This window comes from Marmota marmota, unplaced genomic scaffold (genome assembly GCF_001458135.2).
Source record: "Marmota marmota marmota unplaced genomic scaffold, marMar, whole genome shotgun sequence".
Classification (NCBI taxonomy): Eukaryota; Metazoa; Chordata; class Mammalia; order Rodentia; family Sciuridae; genus Marmota; species Marmota marmota.
The window spans coordinates 258,947-279,173 of record NW_026000119.1 but is presented as its reverse complement, the minus strand read 5'-3'; the positions used below and the strand labels follow the sequence as shown (position 1 = coordinate 279,173).

General features: G+C 33.7%; 1 protein-coding gene across 3 annotated transcripts in view; it reads right to left on the bottom strand.

Annotated features, from left to right (window-relative positions):
- The window catches only part of Mapk10 (mitogen-activated protein kinase 10), a 174,287-nt gene that overhangs the window by 4,091 nt on the left and 149,969 nt on the right, over positions 1-20,227 (bottom strand). For all 3 annotated transcript variants that reach the window (XM_015499180.2, XM_015499176.2, XM_015499179.2), the window contains exons 10-11: positions 13,077-13,140; positions 10,164-10,241 (exon numbers count right to left, since the gene is read on the bottom strand). In XM_015499180.2, coding sequence (XP_015354666.1) covers positions 10,164-10,241; positions 13,077-13,140 — 142 coding nt within the window. The remainder of the gene's footprint in view (positions 1-10,163; positions 10,242-13,076; positions 13,141-20,227) is intronic.

Here is a 20,227-nt window from a genome sequence, read left to right as displayed (position 1 = left end):
TAGCCCCAGTACCTCTAATATTGCAATGAATTGACGTTAGGTGAGGCCAAGGTTTTGCATTTTTAAATAGATCCCTAAAGATAGGAAAGCCTTTCAGGGATTTTAAAACACTGGTTTATAAAGATAACAGATAAACAAACCTGGGATTGAATCTCATCAGGGATTAAAAGACATTGGTTTATAAAGAAGACAGATGTTAGGGTTTAAAAAAAAACACTAGTTTACAGAGTAGACAAATTATCTCAATTGTTGGGTTTTATGTTTGTTTTTTGGATTAAGTTCAGGGGCACTGAACCAGTGAGCCACATTCCCAGCCCTTTTGATTTTTATTAATTTTGAGACAGGGTCTTGTTAAAGTCCTTAGAGTCTTGCTAATTTGCTTAGACCGGCCTTGAACTTGCAATCTCCTGCGTCAGCCTCCCAAGCCATGGGGAATATAGGCATGTGCCACCATACCAGGCCTGATTGCTTTTAATGCAGGAAACTTTTTAAAACAAATATATGCAAGGGTCCTGTCCCATAAATATAGACAGAGGTGAAGTCTAGAAATCTGAATTGGTTGAAGATTACAACTCTAGCAAAAAGAATGTATATAGAGTAAATTTTACTACATAGTCAGTAATATGACATCTATTAGATTTAGATCTGAGATGTCCCCTAAAATTCCATGTGTTAAAGACTTAATTCCTAATACAGCAATATTTAGAGGTGAGGATTCCGGAAAAAAAGTGATCAGACCATGAGGGCTCTGACCTCATCAGCAAATTAATAATCTACAGTAGAAACTGTAGGGGGTGGGCCTCATTGTAAGGAATGGGTCTTTGGGGCATGCCCTTGAGGACTTTATCTGTACCTGGCCCTTCTCCCACACCCCTACTCTTTTTCTTTTTTCTTTTTTTTATTGGTTGTTCAAAACATTACAAAGCTCATGATATATCATCTTTCATACATTTGACTCAATTGGGTTATGGTGGTATAGTGGTGAGCATAGCTGCCTTCCTACTCTTTTTCTTGCACTGCTTTGTGCTGCCTTGAGGTGAACTGCTCTATGCCACCCAGCCCTTCCACTCTGGTGTTCTGCCTCACCTCAGGTCCATGCTGACCACAGAGTGAAAACAATGAAGCCATGAAATAAAATAAACCTTTCCTCCTTTAAGTTGTTTGTGTCAGGTAATTGGGTCACAGAAACAAAAGCTGACTAACCCCAAACCAAACTTAAAACCCATGTAGAAAAATGAAATAAAACTTTTGATGAAAGGTACCCCCCCAAAAAAAGAAAGAAAGAAGCTAGATATAGAGAGCACACATTTTGATTATGTGTATACTCTGCAACAGGCTTGCTTACCTAAGGTCTGCAAATAGAGATTCTGCAAATAATGCTGAATTATGGACTTAGATTAATTTGGAAAATTCTTTTATAAATTTGTGTGACACATAGTAATATAAAGATTTCTAAATTCTGAGGGGAAAAAAGTGTTCAGTCAAAACTTGCTGAGTTGCAACAGCATTGAGAACAACAAAGGAAAATAAGCCAAAGGCACTATAAAATTAAATTAAACCATAGCACACTAGAAGCAGTCAACTAACCTTTTCTTTTTCTAGATTCTTTTTATCTAAGCAATATGAGTGGTAAAATGCATGCTTTGTGAAATAGTTTCCTATTAAAAATATCTCCCACATAATCACCTAATAAAACAAGGGGCAAGGAATTCTCACTAAAATTGTATTTGAGGATACATAATATGCAAGATCTTTTTGGTGAAAAATAATAAGTTCAAAATAAGTTAACAATAGCATTATCATGTTGACTGAACAAATCAGAAAAAAACTAAGGAAGTGGAACATACACAGAATCTTTTCTCCTGAAGTAAACATTTTTGCCTATGGGAAAAAAATGTGCTCAAATGTTACAGTATCTAGGAAGGACCCGGATGCATACTCTAAGGCACATTGCACATATCCTACATGCATTTCAAAGCTTTACTTGTTAATTATGAATATTTATGTAAATATGGGAAATATAAAAATTAACAGGGAAAAAGGTCAATATGCAGTAACTCTCAAACTGAGGGTAAGAACTATTCAAATCTGTTGGTATATTTCCTTCTAGTCCTTTTGCTAGGAAGTTCCCCTAGTTGTAATTATTTTATAGGTATTTCTTTGAATCCTAATATTTACATACACAGAAAAAAAATTAGATGTTTTTCATGATCTTTAAACTCCTAGAATCATCAATATCGCCTAATCTTAAATGTTTCTAGAAGAGATTTTTAACGTCTTGTTATCATCTTTCCATAAATAAGCACCCTCATCAAATTAATGTGTAATGTAAACTTATCTGGTCTCAATTTATTCCAAATTTACTTAATCAAATCCCTTTTATGAATGGTGTAGAGCTAGTTCATTTCCTCTTATAATAAGATTTTATATACTACTTAGCCCTTACATAGCTCAAACAACTAACTATACTTCTCCCCCTATTCTGGATTAAATTAGACCATCATTTCTTGTGGGTTTTCATATGGTCAAGTCTCTAATAATTTAATATCACTTTGAAGGACTTCACAGAATCCTATTCAATTTTCTCATGTCCTTATTAAACACAAGACTCTAATAAATGCCTGATCAATTGTGGACCTGACAGAGTGAGATTTCTTTTTTCTTACATCCATTTGACTCCTTAATGATATATCCTTACGTTATAGATGGTTTTCAAATCATGTTACTGCAGTTTAGATTTAGTTTGGATTTGAAATGTGAAATGATACCTAAATATCCTTATGTAGCCATTTTATTAAAATATAAGTCAAATATTGTATTAATTATAAATGTAATTTGCCCAATTCAATGTTTTTGGTACAGAGATACACAGATATAATCACAATCTATTTTGTAGCACTTTTATCACCCCAGTAGAAAACTCTGAACCCCATTTCTCACCCACCCTCCAACCCAAGGCAATAACTAATCAACTTTTTGCCTTTATACATTGCTTGTTCAGTATATTTCACATAAACAGAAGGATACGATATGAGACCAGTAGTGACTGTTTTTTTTTTTCCACAAAGCACAGTGTCTTTAAGTTTCATACTTGCTGTGGCATGTGTCACTATTTCATTACTTTCTATATCTGAATAATAGTCCATTGTATGGACATATTACATTTTGCTTATCTATTTATAGTTGATGGACATTTGATGAACATTTAAGTTGTATTAATTTTGACTATTATGGATAACGCTGTTATAAATATTTGTGTCCAATTTTGTATGAATGTTTTTATTTCTCTTAGGTATATACCAAGGGGTAAAACTGTTACATCATAACGTAATTCTATGTTTAATTCTATTTGAGTTTATCCTTTATGGGGAATGGCCAAACTGCTTTCTAAAGTGGGTGCACCAGTTTACATTCCCATCAGCAGTTTTAGAGATTCCATTTTCTCTACAACCTTACTGTTACTTCTTTCTGCCTACCTTTTTGATTATATTCATTTCAGAGTATGTATAAAAATAGGTCTCACTGTGGTTTTTGTTTTATAATAGTGATGAGTATCTTTCATGTCCTTGTTGGTCACTTGATATCTGCTTTGGATAGTTTGTTCAGATCATTTGCCCATTGTTTAATTACGTCACTTTCTTTTGAGTTGTAAAAGTGTAAAAGTTCTTTATATAATCTGGTTAAAAGTTCCCTGTCAGATGTGATTTGCAACTTTTTTGTCTTTTTATTTTCTTGAAAGTGTATTTGAACAATGAACATTTTTTTAATTTTGATGAAGTCAGATTTATCTATATTTTTTGTCACTTGTGCTTTATTTATTTATTTATTTATTTATTTTGCAGGGGAGGAGTGGGAGTGGGTACCAAGGATTGAACTCAGGGACACTTGACCACTGAGCCACATTCTTGCCCTATTTTGTATTTTACTTAGAGACAGGGTCTCATTGGAGTTGCTTAGTACCTCGTTGTGGCTGAGGCTGGCTTTGAACTCAGAATGCTCCTTCTGCAGTCTCTTGATCTTCTGAGATTACAGGCATACTTTCAGTTTTATATCTATCTTTTACTAATCTAAGATCATGAAAATTCATTCCTGTTTTCATCTCAGACCTTTATAATTTTAGTTCTTATTCTTAATGATAATTATAATTTTAGTTTTATGGTTCATTTTGAGTTTATTCTTGTATATGCTATGAGGTAAGGGTCCATTTTAATTCTTTTTGTAGGTAAATATTCACCTGTCCTAGCACCATTTATTGAAAAGACTATTTTTGGCTCATAAAATTGTCTTGACATCCTTGTCAAAATCAACTGATCATAAATGTGGGATTTCTGATCCAATTCTATTCCATTGACCTTTTAAGGGTATCTTCATGCAAGTAGCATACTGTCTAGAATATTGTGATTTTATTGTAAGTTTTAAAGTCAGGAAATGTGAAACCTGAATCTTCCAAATGTACTCTCTTTCAGGATTCTGTTGGTTATTCTGTGTCCTTTGCATAATTTCCATTTGAGTTTTAAGATCAAATTTCTTAAAAAAAAAAAAAGGACAGCTGTGGGTTTTTTAAACTGTGTTTAATCAATCTCTAAATCAATGTAGGAAATAGTCACCTTAAAAATATTAAGTATTTAAATTCATAAACAATGGTATATTTTACCATTTATTTAGGTCTTCTTTAATTAATTTTATTTCAACAGTGTTTTATAATATTCAGAGTACAAAGTTTGCACTTCTTAAACTTATTTCTAAGGTTTTTATTTCTTTTTAGTAGAATAATAAATGGAGTAGTTTACTGTTCATTGCTAGTATGTAGAAATACAACTGATTTATTTTAATAAAAAGTTTCAATATCAATGGACTGAAAATTAAACATATCAAATAAGTATATATAAATAGATTTCATGATATATGTATACATATATATAATGAATATTATAGTTGATCAAAATGTCAATCAGGGAGATTTTTTGTTACCATACTCTATTTGAATTATAATGAAATAACCACTTTGAATGCTTTCTCTTAAGATATTAGGCTTTTTTATTTTTTCCTAGCTGGGGTTGATTTGTAGACATGTTATTGTCACAAGTTAAAGCTATGAAATTACTCAAACAAGGGTGAGATAAGGCTTAGCTAAGTCTCCTTTATAAGAACACAATTTAATCTTTACAAGTAAACAGGAGTCCATATCAAGGACAGCTAAATAAATCACACAAATAAGACTGACGAAATTTCCTTAGCAAAACACAAATTTACATCTGTTAATAATACAGAACAAAGTCAAAGTACTTTTCAGGAAACTCTTCATAAAAAGGAGACCATGCTGTAGGTTGTACTTATAAAACACACAATCTTACTGTAATTATTTTAATAATCAGCATGTTTTCAGCACACTTTTGGAATACTCTGAGTTAACATTATGTCATAACACAGAAAACATTCGATAGTATTTTCTTAAACTGAATATAAAATATTCTTGAATGTTTTGTATGTGCCAACTCAGTAGGTTCTATGCAGGAAAGAGTTCCTCTCTGTATAGTGTCATGGTACCCTTTTGGTACACTATGTGTTGTGTGCTAGAGCTAGCTTTTAGTATCATTCTAGAACCAATCATTAGCATCTCTTTCCAACTCTCCATTCACTGATGTCACATTGGGAGCCTGAAATTGTTCACAGAGTATATTAATACCACAGAAGTTGGTAAATGTTTCTAATCAGTTCTTTCATAGGTTTTTGTGTGTTTGATTGTTTTTTAAAGAGATGGTTGTTAAATATTAACCAGTCCACACTGTCAGATGAAAAATGTTTGCTTTGGCATGACTTCTTGTATCGCATTATAATATATGCCTATTTGAGGGCAGCCTCTCCTGGCTTTGAGATGACCCATTCAAATTTATTTTTATGTAGGTAATAAACAAGCTTCGTAAATCATAAAACCATACACAAACAAATAGGATGCAATGTGGAACTTGGCTTCAGGTTAATTTACTGTCGGTCAGTTTGTAAAAATCTCTTAAACAGAATTGAACTGAATTGAATTTGATTATAATACATATTTGCCTCGGACATCCCAGCAATGGATAAATATCCTTTCTCTCAGTGCTACTCAGGAGGAGCCAGTACAGAGACACATTTTAAAAGATGTTTTGCCATAAATAAGTCATTATACATTTTCATTGATAAAATGGTATCAAAAGGAACTAAAAACTACTAATTGGTTTGCAAATGAGGAATATTAGCTACATTCAACTTTAAAAAATTAAGTTTTATGGAATGAAGTAACACCAATGAAAATTTCTTAGGTGGATGTTATCTAACCTTAAGCATTCCTTATTTCAGGGGACAATGTTGTTTTGTTCTTTAAGGGAATTATTTTGCTGACAACACCTCACACCCAATCTCTCTCTCTCTCTCTCTCTCTCTCTCTCTCTCTCTCTCTCTCTCTCTCACACACACACACACACACACACACACACAAATGTAGATACAGAGAATTAGAAGAAAAATTAGAAGGCAAAGATCACAAAGAGGAATTCTCTATTTGCATAATCTTCAGCCTCTCAACTTGTTTGAGCTTAAAGCTCATAAATAAATAAATAAAGAGATAGATAGTTAGATAGATAAAATATATTGGACTGGTGACTCAAGCTGGTAGAGATGAACTCAGTGGCAGAGATTACTGCCTCCCCCCCATCCCAGGGAGGAGGGATGTATATTAAAAACACCTGGGAAACTTTATCTTTGATTTGGAGAGTTTGAAAAATTTCTGCCCACCTAATGCTATGCATTCTTATCTTAGTGAGTCATTATAACTTGAAGAACTTTCCTTCCCTGGAAGAATAGAGGGAGGGAACAAATCACATTGTAGAATAAGTTGGCCTCCTATATTTGCTCTAGCTCTAACATTCTATGACAACCGCTTTTAGAGGAAAATTAATTTCTATTCATAGATTACTATTCCCTCAGCAGTCTTTACAAATCAATTCAGGAAGCATGCAGCTATGCTAGTCTTGAAAATAAATCACTCTGCAAGTGAAATCAGATAGCAGAAAAACGAGTATAATTATTTATATGGGAATGCATCTGAAGTTTAGATATATTGATATACAGCAATTCCATCAATAAATTTTAAACCTATAAATTCTTCTGCAAATGCACATTGAACTTCCTATTTACATTTTTAAAGCATCACTATAACATGGGTTTGGGTATTAAAATCATTTTGTCCCTGAGGAACTGCATTAACTTACTCTTTTGTGTCAGTATTCCCAGTATTACCATAAGTGAATATTTAGAAAGTTTATATTGTAAGATTACTTTATCCTAGCTATTTACAAAATTAAATCTGCTATGCAAATGTTAATAAGGAAAGGTGTCTATAATAAAGAATGCAAAAAAATGTAACTTTTCAAAAGTTTCTTTTAGTAATTGCCTTTTCTTTCCAGAATAGTTTACCACATTCACACACACTGGTGTGTCAATAAACATTTAACAATTGGTTCTCCAGGAGAAAAAAACATGCCCTGATTTGTAAGGCAAATCCATGTTGTAAAAATCTCTCCTGGCTGGTTTCAAATACCAACATAAGGTTAATAAACTCACATTTGGGAAAAGATGTACACAATTGGTTTTCATGGGCTGATAGTTAGCTCTAGCATACAGCTAATGTGCAATGTCTATATGATGCAAATATATACAAACATACATTAATATGTCAGTGCAGTGAACATATGATTTATCAAAATTGTCATGAATATTTTCCCTGTAAAGTCATTTAATGAAAGATGATTGTGGATTCACTCATTTGAACTATAAATTGATTAAGTCAATCAACTATAGTTTAAGAGTATATGTGTAAAGTAGATAATCTTTGTTACAGGTAGTTGGAATGGTTACAAAAATAGCTTAGTCTTCTCACTTAGGTGGAAGTTAAATGGAATATTTTGGAATTAGTCATTAACAGACTAAAGTAAGTGGGACTTCAAAAAAATTGTGAATTTATATTTCCCAAAATGAATAAATCAAATGACTACCTCAAAGCAGCAAACCTTTATCTGAAGCATGGACAAATATCAATAGCAGTAACTCATGCACTTGATAGTTGACCAATTTATCTTCATGGAGACTAACAGGGTGAGTTAATATTTATAATCATAATATAAAAATATACTGACTTGCATACTGTATTAAAGCTATGATACTATCTTGAATTCTGTCTTTCGAATAGCATCAAGAAACATGCTAAGAGAGGAACTGTTTTAGTCAGCTTTTTCACTGCTGTGAACAAAGGGACCAACCAGCACAATTATAGAGGAGGAAGAGTTTATTTGAGGGCTCATGGTTTAAAAGGTCTCATTCCATAAAACACTGGCTCCATTTCTCAGGGCTGGAGAGGAGACTAAACATGGCAGAAGAGTGTGGCAGAGGAAAGCAGCTCACATCATGGTGATCAAGAAGCAGAAAGAAAAACTCCACTCTCCAGATACGAATATATACCCAAAGCCATGCCCCAATTCCCACCTCCTCCAGGGACACCCTACCACTTCAATTGCCACTCAATTAATCCTTGTTAGGATTAATTCACTCATTTGGGTTAAGGCTCCTGTAACCCAATCATTTCTCCTCTGAGCCTTCTGGCATTGTCTCACACGTGAGCTTTTGGGGGACACCTCACATCCAAACCATATTAGGAACAGAGTGGCAACTTCAAATTAATAAATATTTATTGAGATGCTATTATTTCATGGCACAATACTCAGACACTATCCAGTACACAAAGGTGAATGAATTCAATTTTCTCAATAAACGTATGTTCAATATGGGGTAATAAGATGAGAGGTCTGATATTTAAAAGACAAGGACTAGTAGGAAACACAGGATGGAAAGATCCTATTCCTTGGGAAGATGTAAAGTCACCTGGGACAAGGTAGTTATGGGATGACTATTGGGAAATATGTTCTAGTCATTACGGGAATTCTTAAGGAAGAGTTTTTTTGCCTTAGCAAGTGGCATCTTCAGGCATCTTGGAGTTCTTTAATCAGAAGCAAATAGAACATGCAGGAAAGTTAGAAATCGTTTTTGCAGATTTATATTAATCCAGGTGCTAGAATGAATGATTAGGTAGGGCAAGGTGGGGGACAACTCTGATGACTCCCTTTGCCCTCCTTGAGGAAAAGAGACGAGATCCAATTGGATATTGCCTCAAGGCTTCGGATGAGAACACCATGAAATAGGTGCAAATTAGCTATTTAAAAAGGCATATGATATAATTTATTAATTCATCTAATATCTTTTTACATCTGTTTATTAAAGTTAGAACAACAAATAAGTTTTCCTCTGAATTAGTCATTTGCAGCCTACATCCTTGCTGGAATGTGCTGAGTGTAGTTTAAAGCTAAAAACAAACGATCACATTTTCTAAAACTTTTATATTCAGAACACAGGCCTTAGGGAGAAAGTAGATTCTTATTAATAGGTGCAAGTAAATTATTTCAAGTAGTTTTAAAATACAATGCAAGGACCAGTTATATATATACATACATAAATATGTATATATGTTATATCTAGCTATAGATAGATATGTTATATTGATATATATTTATATATAAAACATACATTAGGAGACAAACACACACACATACACACACACACACACACACACACACACACACACATATATATATATATATATATATATATTTATATTTATATTTATATTTATATAGATAGCAAACTAAAGGTTTTCCAAGCTGGCTTTAATTATAGCCCATTTTGTTAGATGCTTCAACTATTGTCTTACCAAGTTTGGGGAGAGTCCAAACATTGAGAATGAATGAGGAAAGAGGTCTTGACTGGAGGGATTCCTGACCTCTGCACTGAATTGGTTATCAAACGAGCTTTCTGGCTCTGTTTCCTAGGAACATTTACCCTTGAACCAGTCCATGTTAACAAAAATTCTTCAGGATTCATTACTATTTTAAAATCAATATAATCCAGAATGAATATCACACCAAATATCAAAAGAAATTAAATTAAAATCATAGAGAAACAGTCCTGCAATATTTGCTCATATACTCTGTAAGCAATGCTATTGATTGCAACCCCTTCTTAGAACCAAAGAATGCACCCAACTACTGGTTAATTGGTTATTCACTGAGAGTGAGTACCTGAAGGAGAAGGTTGTCCTTTTACTACGCCATTTTTAGTCTTTTCTTCTGAACTCATCACTTCCTTGTAAATAAGTTCTGTAAGAAACATTTATTCATGTTATTACAGTATAAAAACCAAAATTTTCCTTAATCATAGAAATTTATTAAGTTAATTACAAATAATATTTTCGTGGGGTTGAACAAATTAGAAAAATTAATTGGGATCCCTTTATTCCTCCATTATTTTTTGTGGGGGTGAGGGTTAGGCAATAGTTTGTTGTTGTTGTTGTACATGACAGTAGAATCTAGCTTGGCAGATTAGATAGAGTATAACTTATTCTACTTAGACTACTACTCTTGAGGTTGTACATGATGTGGAGTTACCTTGGTCATGTATACAAATACAATGCTAGGAAAGTTATGACTGATTAATTCTCCTGTCTTTCCTATTCCCCTCTGCCTCCACTTCCCTTTGTTTCCCTTTGTCTAATCCAATGGATTTCTATTATTCCCTTTCCAACCTCCCTTGTTTTGAGTTATCATCCACAAATCAGAGAGAACATCGACCTTTGGTTTTTTTGGGATTGGCTTATTTCACTTAGCATGATATTCTCCAGTTCTATCCACTTACCAACAAATGCCATAATTTCACTCTTCTTTGTGGCTGTTACTCCTCTATTTCTATATTTCTGGGCAAATGGCATAAAGCCTGGCAAAAAGCATGTACTCAAACCAGTTGATTCAATAAAAATACGTAAAATACACATGTTTTCTGATGTCTTTGGGTGGGATGAGAGGGTACTCCTGATACATTCTACAGTTACCTATGAGCATTTTAATGGCTCTGTGTTTGAACACCTACTTTTCTTTTATATTTACACCTTAAGAAATGCACAAATTCTCATAATATTAAATTATTACCGATCCTTACAACTTCTATCTTGTACTTCAAACTTTCTTCCAGACTCATATCTTAGATTTGTAAATATAAACATGTCTAAAATCCAACATACAAAATATTTATTTTTTTCATTTCCAAACTGGCATCCATTTGGGGGTTTCTCATTGCTATAGTTAAATTTGGATATCTTCATTTCTTTTTTCTTTTTTATTTTTTGTACTAGAGATTGAATCTAGAGGTGCTTGACCACTGAGCCACATCCTAGTTCTTTTTATTTTTCTTTTGAGACACTATGTCGCTTAGGACCTTCTGAAGTTACTGAGGCTGGTCTCAAACTTGTGATCGTCCTGCCTTAGCCTTCTGAGTCATTGGCATTACAGTCATGCACCACCATACCTGGTTTCATTTTGTTTTCTCTCCTTTGCTAAAAATCACTCAGCCCTACTCATTCTTGGTTGTAATGCCATACAATTAGACAATCATCATCCTTTATGATTGTATTTCTTTCTCTAATTTAGTCTATGTCCTCTTCAAATAATGTCTATGTCCTATCACTTAGTTATTCATGAAACCCCAATAATGTCTTCCTGTTCTTACTTAGATTAAAGCAAGCCTTTCCCATCTACTATCTGGTGTCATACTACTGATTCACATTATGTATAAGCTCATTTTTCCATATTCACCAGCATGAACCCCTCACTAGTAGAATATCTTAACTCTCTTTATAACATTGTTGTTTGTTTCTATTATTTGTTTTTCTCTTATATATCTCATTTAGTATTTTCCTTTTCCCATTTTATGTTTATTAATACCTTCGAAAAAGCTCAAAATTTCCTTCACTTCAGATATCCCCTGAATGTTTTTCCCATTTTTATCTGATCTTTTGATATAATTTGCATTTGGTTTTTCTCATATTTATTCTGCTTTACAGTTATTCAAATTAATTTAACAATTCTTTACATGTTTGCCGTGTTTTGTGGTTTCATTTCTTTTTTTTATTGCTATATATTATGTTGTGTAGATATGAAAATTTTTTTACTCATTTCTTTACCTAGTGTCCAGTTGACAATCATTTGAGTTGTTTCCAATTTCTAGTTATTACTAGTAAAGCTGCATTAATGTTTGAATGCTCTTTTTATAAATGCACTTTTTCATTTCCTTGGGTTAACTAGTAATGGGATTGCTAGGTTTTAATAGTGTGTGTTTACATATGAAACTGCCACACTTTTTCCAAAGTGATTGTATCATTGAGTATTTTCACTGACAGTGTTCAAGATTTCCATTTGTTGCATCCACATCTTCATCCATCCTTGCTACAGTCAGCTTTTGGAGTTGGTATAGAGTGGTATATCATTGTCTCAATTTGTATTTATTTATTAATGATGTTGAACAACTTTCATGTGCTTATTTCTTGTTAATATTTTTTGTTTAATGGAATTGTGGTTTCATTTCAACCTCAGTATAATCTTGAAGATTCAATATGATTTTTGAGAAGTTTTGCTTTTAAAAAAAGGATTAATGTATTCACTAATGTATTTATTAAGTAGAAGTAAGCCACTGTTTTCTATTTAAACACTCATGTTCTATAAATACAGTGAATTAATTCATATGTTAACTATTTTTACTTTGTAAAGTCTAAAAACATCTAAAACTTAATATTAATTATATGTTTTATAAGATAATTATATATAAGACATGGAAAGTTTAACTTTGAAATTTTGAATTCTACCATGATAAACTCTTCAGTAGTTAATACTATTTAAAAAGTTGTCAAAATAAATTAATTATTAAGCAAATGTGATATTGCTATTAAGATGAAAAAATGGATGAAGTTTTAGGAACTCTGAGTGGTCTAAGATAGCAGTGTAAAAATCCTCTTTTACCAAACTGCTTTACAAGAAAAAATCTTGATATTTTTTGATATCAAAAAATATAAAAGATATTAGTATAGGATTTAGAAAGGATCAGCTGCTTTCTTTATTCTGTTTCACTAAAACAAAAAAATACCCATTCAGCAGTACTAGAATCACCTTTCCATTCTTCAATGGTGTGCTCTCTTTCATCCAGCTGTTTGTCATATATCTGAGGTGGAGGCTGCAGAATGAAAACAAAGAATAAATTTTGAAAAATCATGCAAACGTAACTAAAGTCTTACATGTAGGACAATATCTTGTTATTCAGCAATTTTGTTGGTGATCTCAATATAATTTAAGCTATGGGATATGTACCATAGTTCAGAAGTTAAAATCTTCCAAAACTTATGGAAGATTTGCTTTTCTTACAATATTTGCTGCTGATTAAATAAGGCAATGGAACCCAAATCCTGAAACTCACTTCCCAACAATTTCTGTTTCAGAATCCACCCCTCAGCAACTAATGGCTGAATATATATATAAAGCAAATAAACATTTGATTTAAAGGACCCATTAATTGCTATTTCCTCTCCTATAACAGATCCCTGCTAAAACTCTCCCAGAATGATAAGATCTTACTCCATTTTTAGATTTTCTCTGAAGAAAGGCTTATAATGTCTCTAAATAGACCATGGTTCTGGTCCCCAATATAAAGAAATATCTAGATTAAATTAACTTTTGTTCTTGGAACATAAGCTACCTTTGTATGTAGCTGTATGCCCCATTTTTACATGGTTTTAATATCTCCTCACCTGAGGCATATAAAGCTGCAAGTTGGTCCCTGAGTGGTCCCTGTGTTAGTCATCTCTGGGAGGAATGATGTGACAGAGCCTCAGTCTAACTTATAAAGTCATCTAGCTCCTCTTTCTATGTGGAGTTCAGATATAAAAAAGGAGAGACTTTCATAAACCTACATGCCGTCAAGAAAGGAGGTTATCAAACTCCCAAATCTCTTTTTCCTAATATTTGACTTAGAGAGATCTAACATGGTAGCTGGGTAGCTCCAAAGTAGACTAATAGACATAGAAAGAAAAACAAAATCTCTTGGAAAAACATATCACTCTGAGGTAGAGAAAGATGGGCCAGAAGATCTGTACCAGCTGACATTGGAATGCCTGCAGAAAAGAGCTATAAAATTCTGGCACATGAGATGGGGAGCCAAGAATTCATCCTTGTTCAACATTCCCAAAGCAATAGGTTTTGCAAGAAACTGAGAGTTGCTTAATAAAAGTGACTCACACCTGTTAGAAAATGAACCCCTCTAAAATGGCTATTGTAAAAAAAAAAAAAAAAAGGCTTTGGATTAGACTTTTAGAGACACCCTCTGGCTTCTGTAAAAGGTTTTCTAGCTCATGAACAGCACCCAGCGCCACAGTATCCCCTCTTTACTGCATTCAGAATCTCAGGTAGCATGACTAATGATAGAACCCAAATGTTCATCATAGCTCTGGCAGACTTGGGCAGCTCACATCCTGAAGATGTAGCTGGACGTGAAACTAGAAGACTATGACCAATTGTGGTGAGGAAAGTTGCATAACTGAGTTATTGAGAAATAACTACTGATGGAGCCAAACATTCCTTTAGCACCTGTGCTAACTACTGGGGCAGAAGACTTTAAGTACTATTGAAGTTGAGATGTGACTAGCTGAACAGTGCTACTCAGCAGTTATCAGCACACTGACAAAGAAACAAAAGAAGACCTTTGTCCTTCTCCACAGCACTATTGAGAACACACAAATTGACCATATAAAGGTAAGGGATCTGGAGTTATCAGGTGTTGCCCACAGGACTTCATTGAGGTAGGTCCTTCTACCTCAAACTATAAAGGACTCTCAAATTATAGGAATAGGATGATTTAATGGGTAAATAAGTAAAACAAAGATATTTTTGAAATGTTGTGAAACTTTTATCTAAGTCAGCTGATGCAAGGCCAGACTCTGTTTTTGGAGAGATGCTTTGCCAAGTGGCAGGTTTCCTGCTGTACCTCTTCCTAAGAATGTGTAATGCTGTGGTGAAGTCCCCATCCAAGAGGCTTTGTCCAGGATCCCTGTGGGACAGTTTGTACAAGCTTTCAGACCTGCAGAGCTCTGTGCATTGTTGGCACCTCTCTCCTAACAATAGATCAGGCTCTGGATCCTGTATAACTGGCTTCCTCATGCAGTGTATTTTTCCATTGAAGTTTCAAAATTAAACATGGCTCAAGAGTACAGTTCCTGCCAAAGTTCATCAATGTCATTTTCTGCTTGCAGAAAAAAGCTATTTTGAGGAGGTTTTTCTTGGAGCGTCAGCGCACAGCTGTTGCTGATGTATAAAGCATGAAATACGTAGACTCTAACCACGATCAAACTACAGAGAGAGAAAGAAAACCACTGAATCCAAGACTTTTCCTTTCAATAAATCAAGGGGAATGTTTTAAACATACTTGTGATTATAGTTATATTCAAGGCACTCTGTACAAGAGAGATAAGTTCAGATTTGGGGTTTTTTTTTTCTCCTTTTTTGTGTGTTCTGTTTTAAAGAAAGGAGGCAAATATCACCTAAGTGGAAGGGTATTTTCACACAAAGATGTCTTCTATACAACAATATAAAAAAAATAGTTGACAGATAATTCAAAGAAAACAATGCCATCCATTCCCTCTAAAATCTGGAACAAGACAGGGATGCCCTCTCTCACCACTTCTGTTCAACATAGTTCTCGAAACACTGGCCAGAGCAATTAGACANCATTAAATAGGGATGAGAGATGGGAGGGAAAGGGAAAGAGAAGGGAAATTGCATGGAAATGGAAGGAGACCCTCAGAGTTATACAAAAGTAGATACAAGAGGAAGTGAGGGGAAAGGGAAAAATAATACAAGGGGGACAAATGAATGTCAGTAGAGGGGGCAGAGAGAGAAGAGGCGAGGGGAGGGGAGGGGAGGGGGGATAGTAGAGGATAGGAAAGGCAGCAGAACACAACAGACACTAGTATGGCAATATGTAAATCAATGGATGTGTAACTGATGTGATTCTGCAATCTGTATTTGGGGTAAAAATGGGAGCTCATAACCCACTTGAATCAAAGTGTGAAATATGATATATCAAGAATTATGTAATGTTTTGAACAGCCAACAATTAAAAAAAAAAAAGAAAAAAAAAAAGAAAAGAAAACAATGCCATCATACTCACACACACACACACACGCCCACACATATTTATGTGCTTGGCTAGCAATCATTAGGATGTGACAGTACATAACACTCTCTGACCATCTGGTAAAGAAAATCTGGTGTTTGATTACTCAGCTGTTTTCTCTCTCCACTCTATTACATAGAATGGAATCTTTTACTTGATAAACAACCTAAATAAAAAAGAAATAAGAAGCAGAAATGAAGAGAGATGGGGAGTATCTGGAGAGTTATTAGGGTTTGTGATCTTTATCACTTTTAATACTATTTAAGAGACGGAGACAATTTTTGTGATATTTTGAAGATTTAGATTTTATTTCCTTGGTTAAAATTCTTGGAGAAATTGAACCTTGTCTCATATGGAAGGCATAAATGATAATTTAGTACAGATTTTATATATTTATCTTGACATAATTATATAAATGTGTTCAATTAAATGAACAAATACATGGTCAGTGTGAGTTAGCAAATTTTAGAATTAATTTACTCATATATTAAATTCATTCATTAATAGTCTTGTGTACCTATAACATATTCCAGACTACATTAGAAATTGATATTTCAAAGATAATAATTTGACTACTAAACTCAAGGAGTTCATAATTTATAACAACAAAGATCCCAAATAAACAACTTAACATTGTACCTCAAGAAATTGGAGCAAGAAGAACAAACTAGATTCGATGTTTGTAAATGAAAGGAACTAATAAAGGCCAGAGCAGAAATAAATGCAATAGAGATGAAAAAGAAAAACAATGAAACCAATAATTAATTTTTAAAAAGATAAACAAAACTGACCAACCTGCAGCTAAATAAAGGAAGAAAGAAAGAGGGATTAATTTGAATACATAAAGTACTAGAAATACAAAGGACCCTAAGAGATTACTATCAACAATTACATCACAACAGATCAGCTAACCTAGAAGAAATTAATAGGGCCTTAGACACATATAACCTATCAAGATCGAGTCACAAAGAAATGGAAAACCTAAACAGATCAATAACAAGAAAAGAGATTGAGTTAATAATTTAAAAGTCTCCTGTCAACGAAAAGTCTAGCACTAGATGGCTTCACAGTTCAATTCTACCAAATATTTCAAGAATTAGTAAGGATTTTTCTCAAATGCTTACAAAAACTTGAATAAAATGAAACATGTTCAAAACATTTTATGAGGCCAGCATTACTCTGATACCAAAGCCAGACAGGACACTACAAGAATTCAGGTGAATATTCCTGATGTATATAGATGCTACAGTTCTCAATGAAATGCTGGCAAACCAAATTCAACAACACATATCAAAGGGATCATTCACCCAAATCAAGAAGAGTCTATCCTAGGAATGCAAGGATAGTTCTGCATATGAAAATCTATAAATGTAACACACCACATTAAGAGAATGAAGGGCAAAATCAGGTAAATATCTAAACAGAGACAGAGAAAATGTTCAACAAAATCCAGCATCTTTCATGATAAAAATGTTCAACAAATGCTCTTCTAAACAATAAAAGGCCACATACGACAAACCCACTAAAACCATACTCAATGATAAATAGTGAAAAGCTTTTCCTCTGAGATCAGGAACAAGACAAGGATGCCTACTCTTGGCATTTCTCTTCAGCATAGTGTTGGAGCAATAAGGGCCACATAAAGGAATAAAAGGTACCCAAATTGGAAAGGAAGAAGTTAAATTGTCCCTCTGTGAAGACAATACACTTCTATATATTGAAAACTCTAAACAATCCACCAAACACTGATAGAATTGCTAAACAACTCAGTACAGTGGCAGAATATAAGATCAACATACAAAACTAAGTAGTATTTCTATACACTAACAATGATCTATCCTAAGACAGATAAGATTAAGAAAACTATCCCACTTATAATAGTTGCAAAAAATAATATAATATTTGAGAATATATTTAAACAAGGCAGTGAAAGACCTATCCACTGCAAACTATAAATCATTGGTGAAATTAATTGAAGAAGACACAAATACAGTCAGATATTGAATAAGGATAACTTGGTGAATCACAGACCACATATAAAACAATGGTCCTATAAGATAATAACAAAACTGAAAAATTCCTACCACTTAGGACATTGTAGTTCTTATAACATTATAATGAAACATATTGATTTTGTTTGTAATGGTGTCACTGTAAGTAAACCTATAGTACATACAATTAGGTACAGTGCATAGTACCTGAAAATAAATGACTATGTTATCAGTTTATGTATTCTTGTTACTATACTTTTATCCTTATTTTGGAATTTATGCTCAGAAAAGATTTTTACTGTAAAATAGTATGTTAAGTTAGGCCATCACCAACTTTATACATCTCATGTTTACTTTGTCTCTTGATCATATCAAGAGGCCATACTGAGCATTTGATCTAAACCATCTAGTTTCACTAAGTATACTCTACGGTGTTCAAAGAATGGTGAAATTGACTAAAACTCATTTCTTAGAATAAATCTCTATTGTTAGGTGACACATGACTATAAAAAGAAAGATGTCCCATATTTATGAACTAAAAGAATTAATAGTTAAATGTCCATGCTAACCAAAACAATCTACATATTCAATGCAATTCCTATCAAAATCCAGTGTCATTTTTCACAGGTATAGAAAAAGCAATTCTAAAATTCATATAGAACTACAAAAGATCATACCTGGATAAAAATAATGTTGAGAAAAATGAACAAATCTGTAGGCATCCTATTACCTGACTTCAAAATATATTGCAAATAAATAATAAACCAAAACATCATCATATCAGTATAAAAATAGACCTGACTGATGGAACAGCATAGGGATCCCAAAAATTATTCTGCACATTTGCAGTTAGGTGAATTTTTTTTGAGGGGTGGGGGGAGTACCAGGGACTGAACTCAGGGGTACTCAACCACTGAGGCATATCCCCAGCCCTATTTGTATTTTATTTAGAGACAGGGTCTCACTGAGTTGCTTAGAGCCTCTCTATTGTTGAGGCTAGTTTTGAACTCGTAATCTTCCTGCTTCAGCCTCCTGAGCCACAGGGATTGCAGGCGTGCACCAAGGCGCCTGGCTGCAGTTAAGTGAATTTTTGACAAAGAGCCAAGAACACCCAATCAGAAAAGGACAGTGGCTTCAATAAATGGTGTCACAACAACTGGGATTCCACATGCAAACAAGTGAAATTAGACCTTTATCATATATCCTATGTGAGATGTCAACTCGAAATATATCTAAAAGTCAGCTTAAAAGTCAACTCAAAATAGATTTAAAACTTAAATTTGAGACCTGAAACCTAAAAACTAATAAAACATAGGGGAAAATCTCCATGTCTAAGCAACGAGTTTGGGGGATAGGAATCCAAAAGCCCAGTCAACAAAAGCAAAAATGGACAATCAAAAAGTTTTCTTCACAGAAAAAAAAATAATCATCAAAAAAGAGACAACCTATGGACTCAGAGAAAACATTCTCAAACCATGCATTTGACAAGGGGTCAATATTCAATAACAAGGAACTCAAGCAACTTGATAGAAAGAAATCAAATAATCTGATTAAAAATGTATAGAAGATCTGAACAGACAATTCTCAAAAGAAGATATAAAAATAGTGTGAAGTAAGAAATGAGGATGATGAGATGACCATTTCCTTCGGAGGAAGTGTTGCTCTGTTTTGCTGTGTTTGGGGGGCAGGGATGGTGGTGCTACTACTGTTGCAGAACTGACAGGTTTGGAGATGAAGGAGGCTGAGGGAGCAGCATCAAGCACCTCCTAAGGACCTGCTTCGGTCATCTGGGTAAAGCAGTCCCACAGGTTGAAAGGAGGAGGAGGAGATTTCGTGTGATTAGGAGATATGCGCAGTCCAATATCCAACACATTAATTTCGAGATCTCAATTTAAATCCCAGTGACTATTAGATTTATAGAATTGGAACTCAGAAAAGTTATATGAGAGACTATATAGATTTGAGTCAAGTGCGGTACTTAAATTTAAGGCTGTGGTGAAAGATATGATTGCTAAGGACTAAAGAAATTAAGGATAAAAGGGAAGAACTCCCAAAAAACAAAATTATACAGGAAGAGAAAACAATTCAGACCCAGCAGTAGAAGC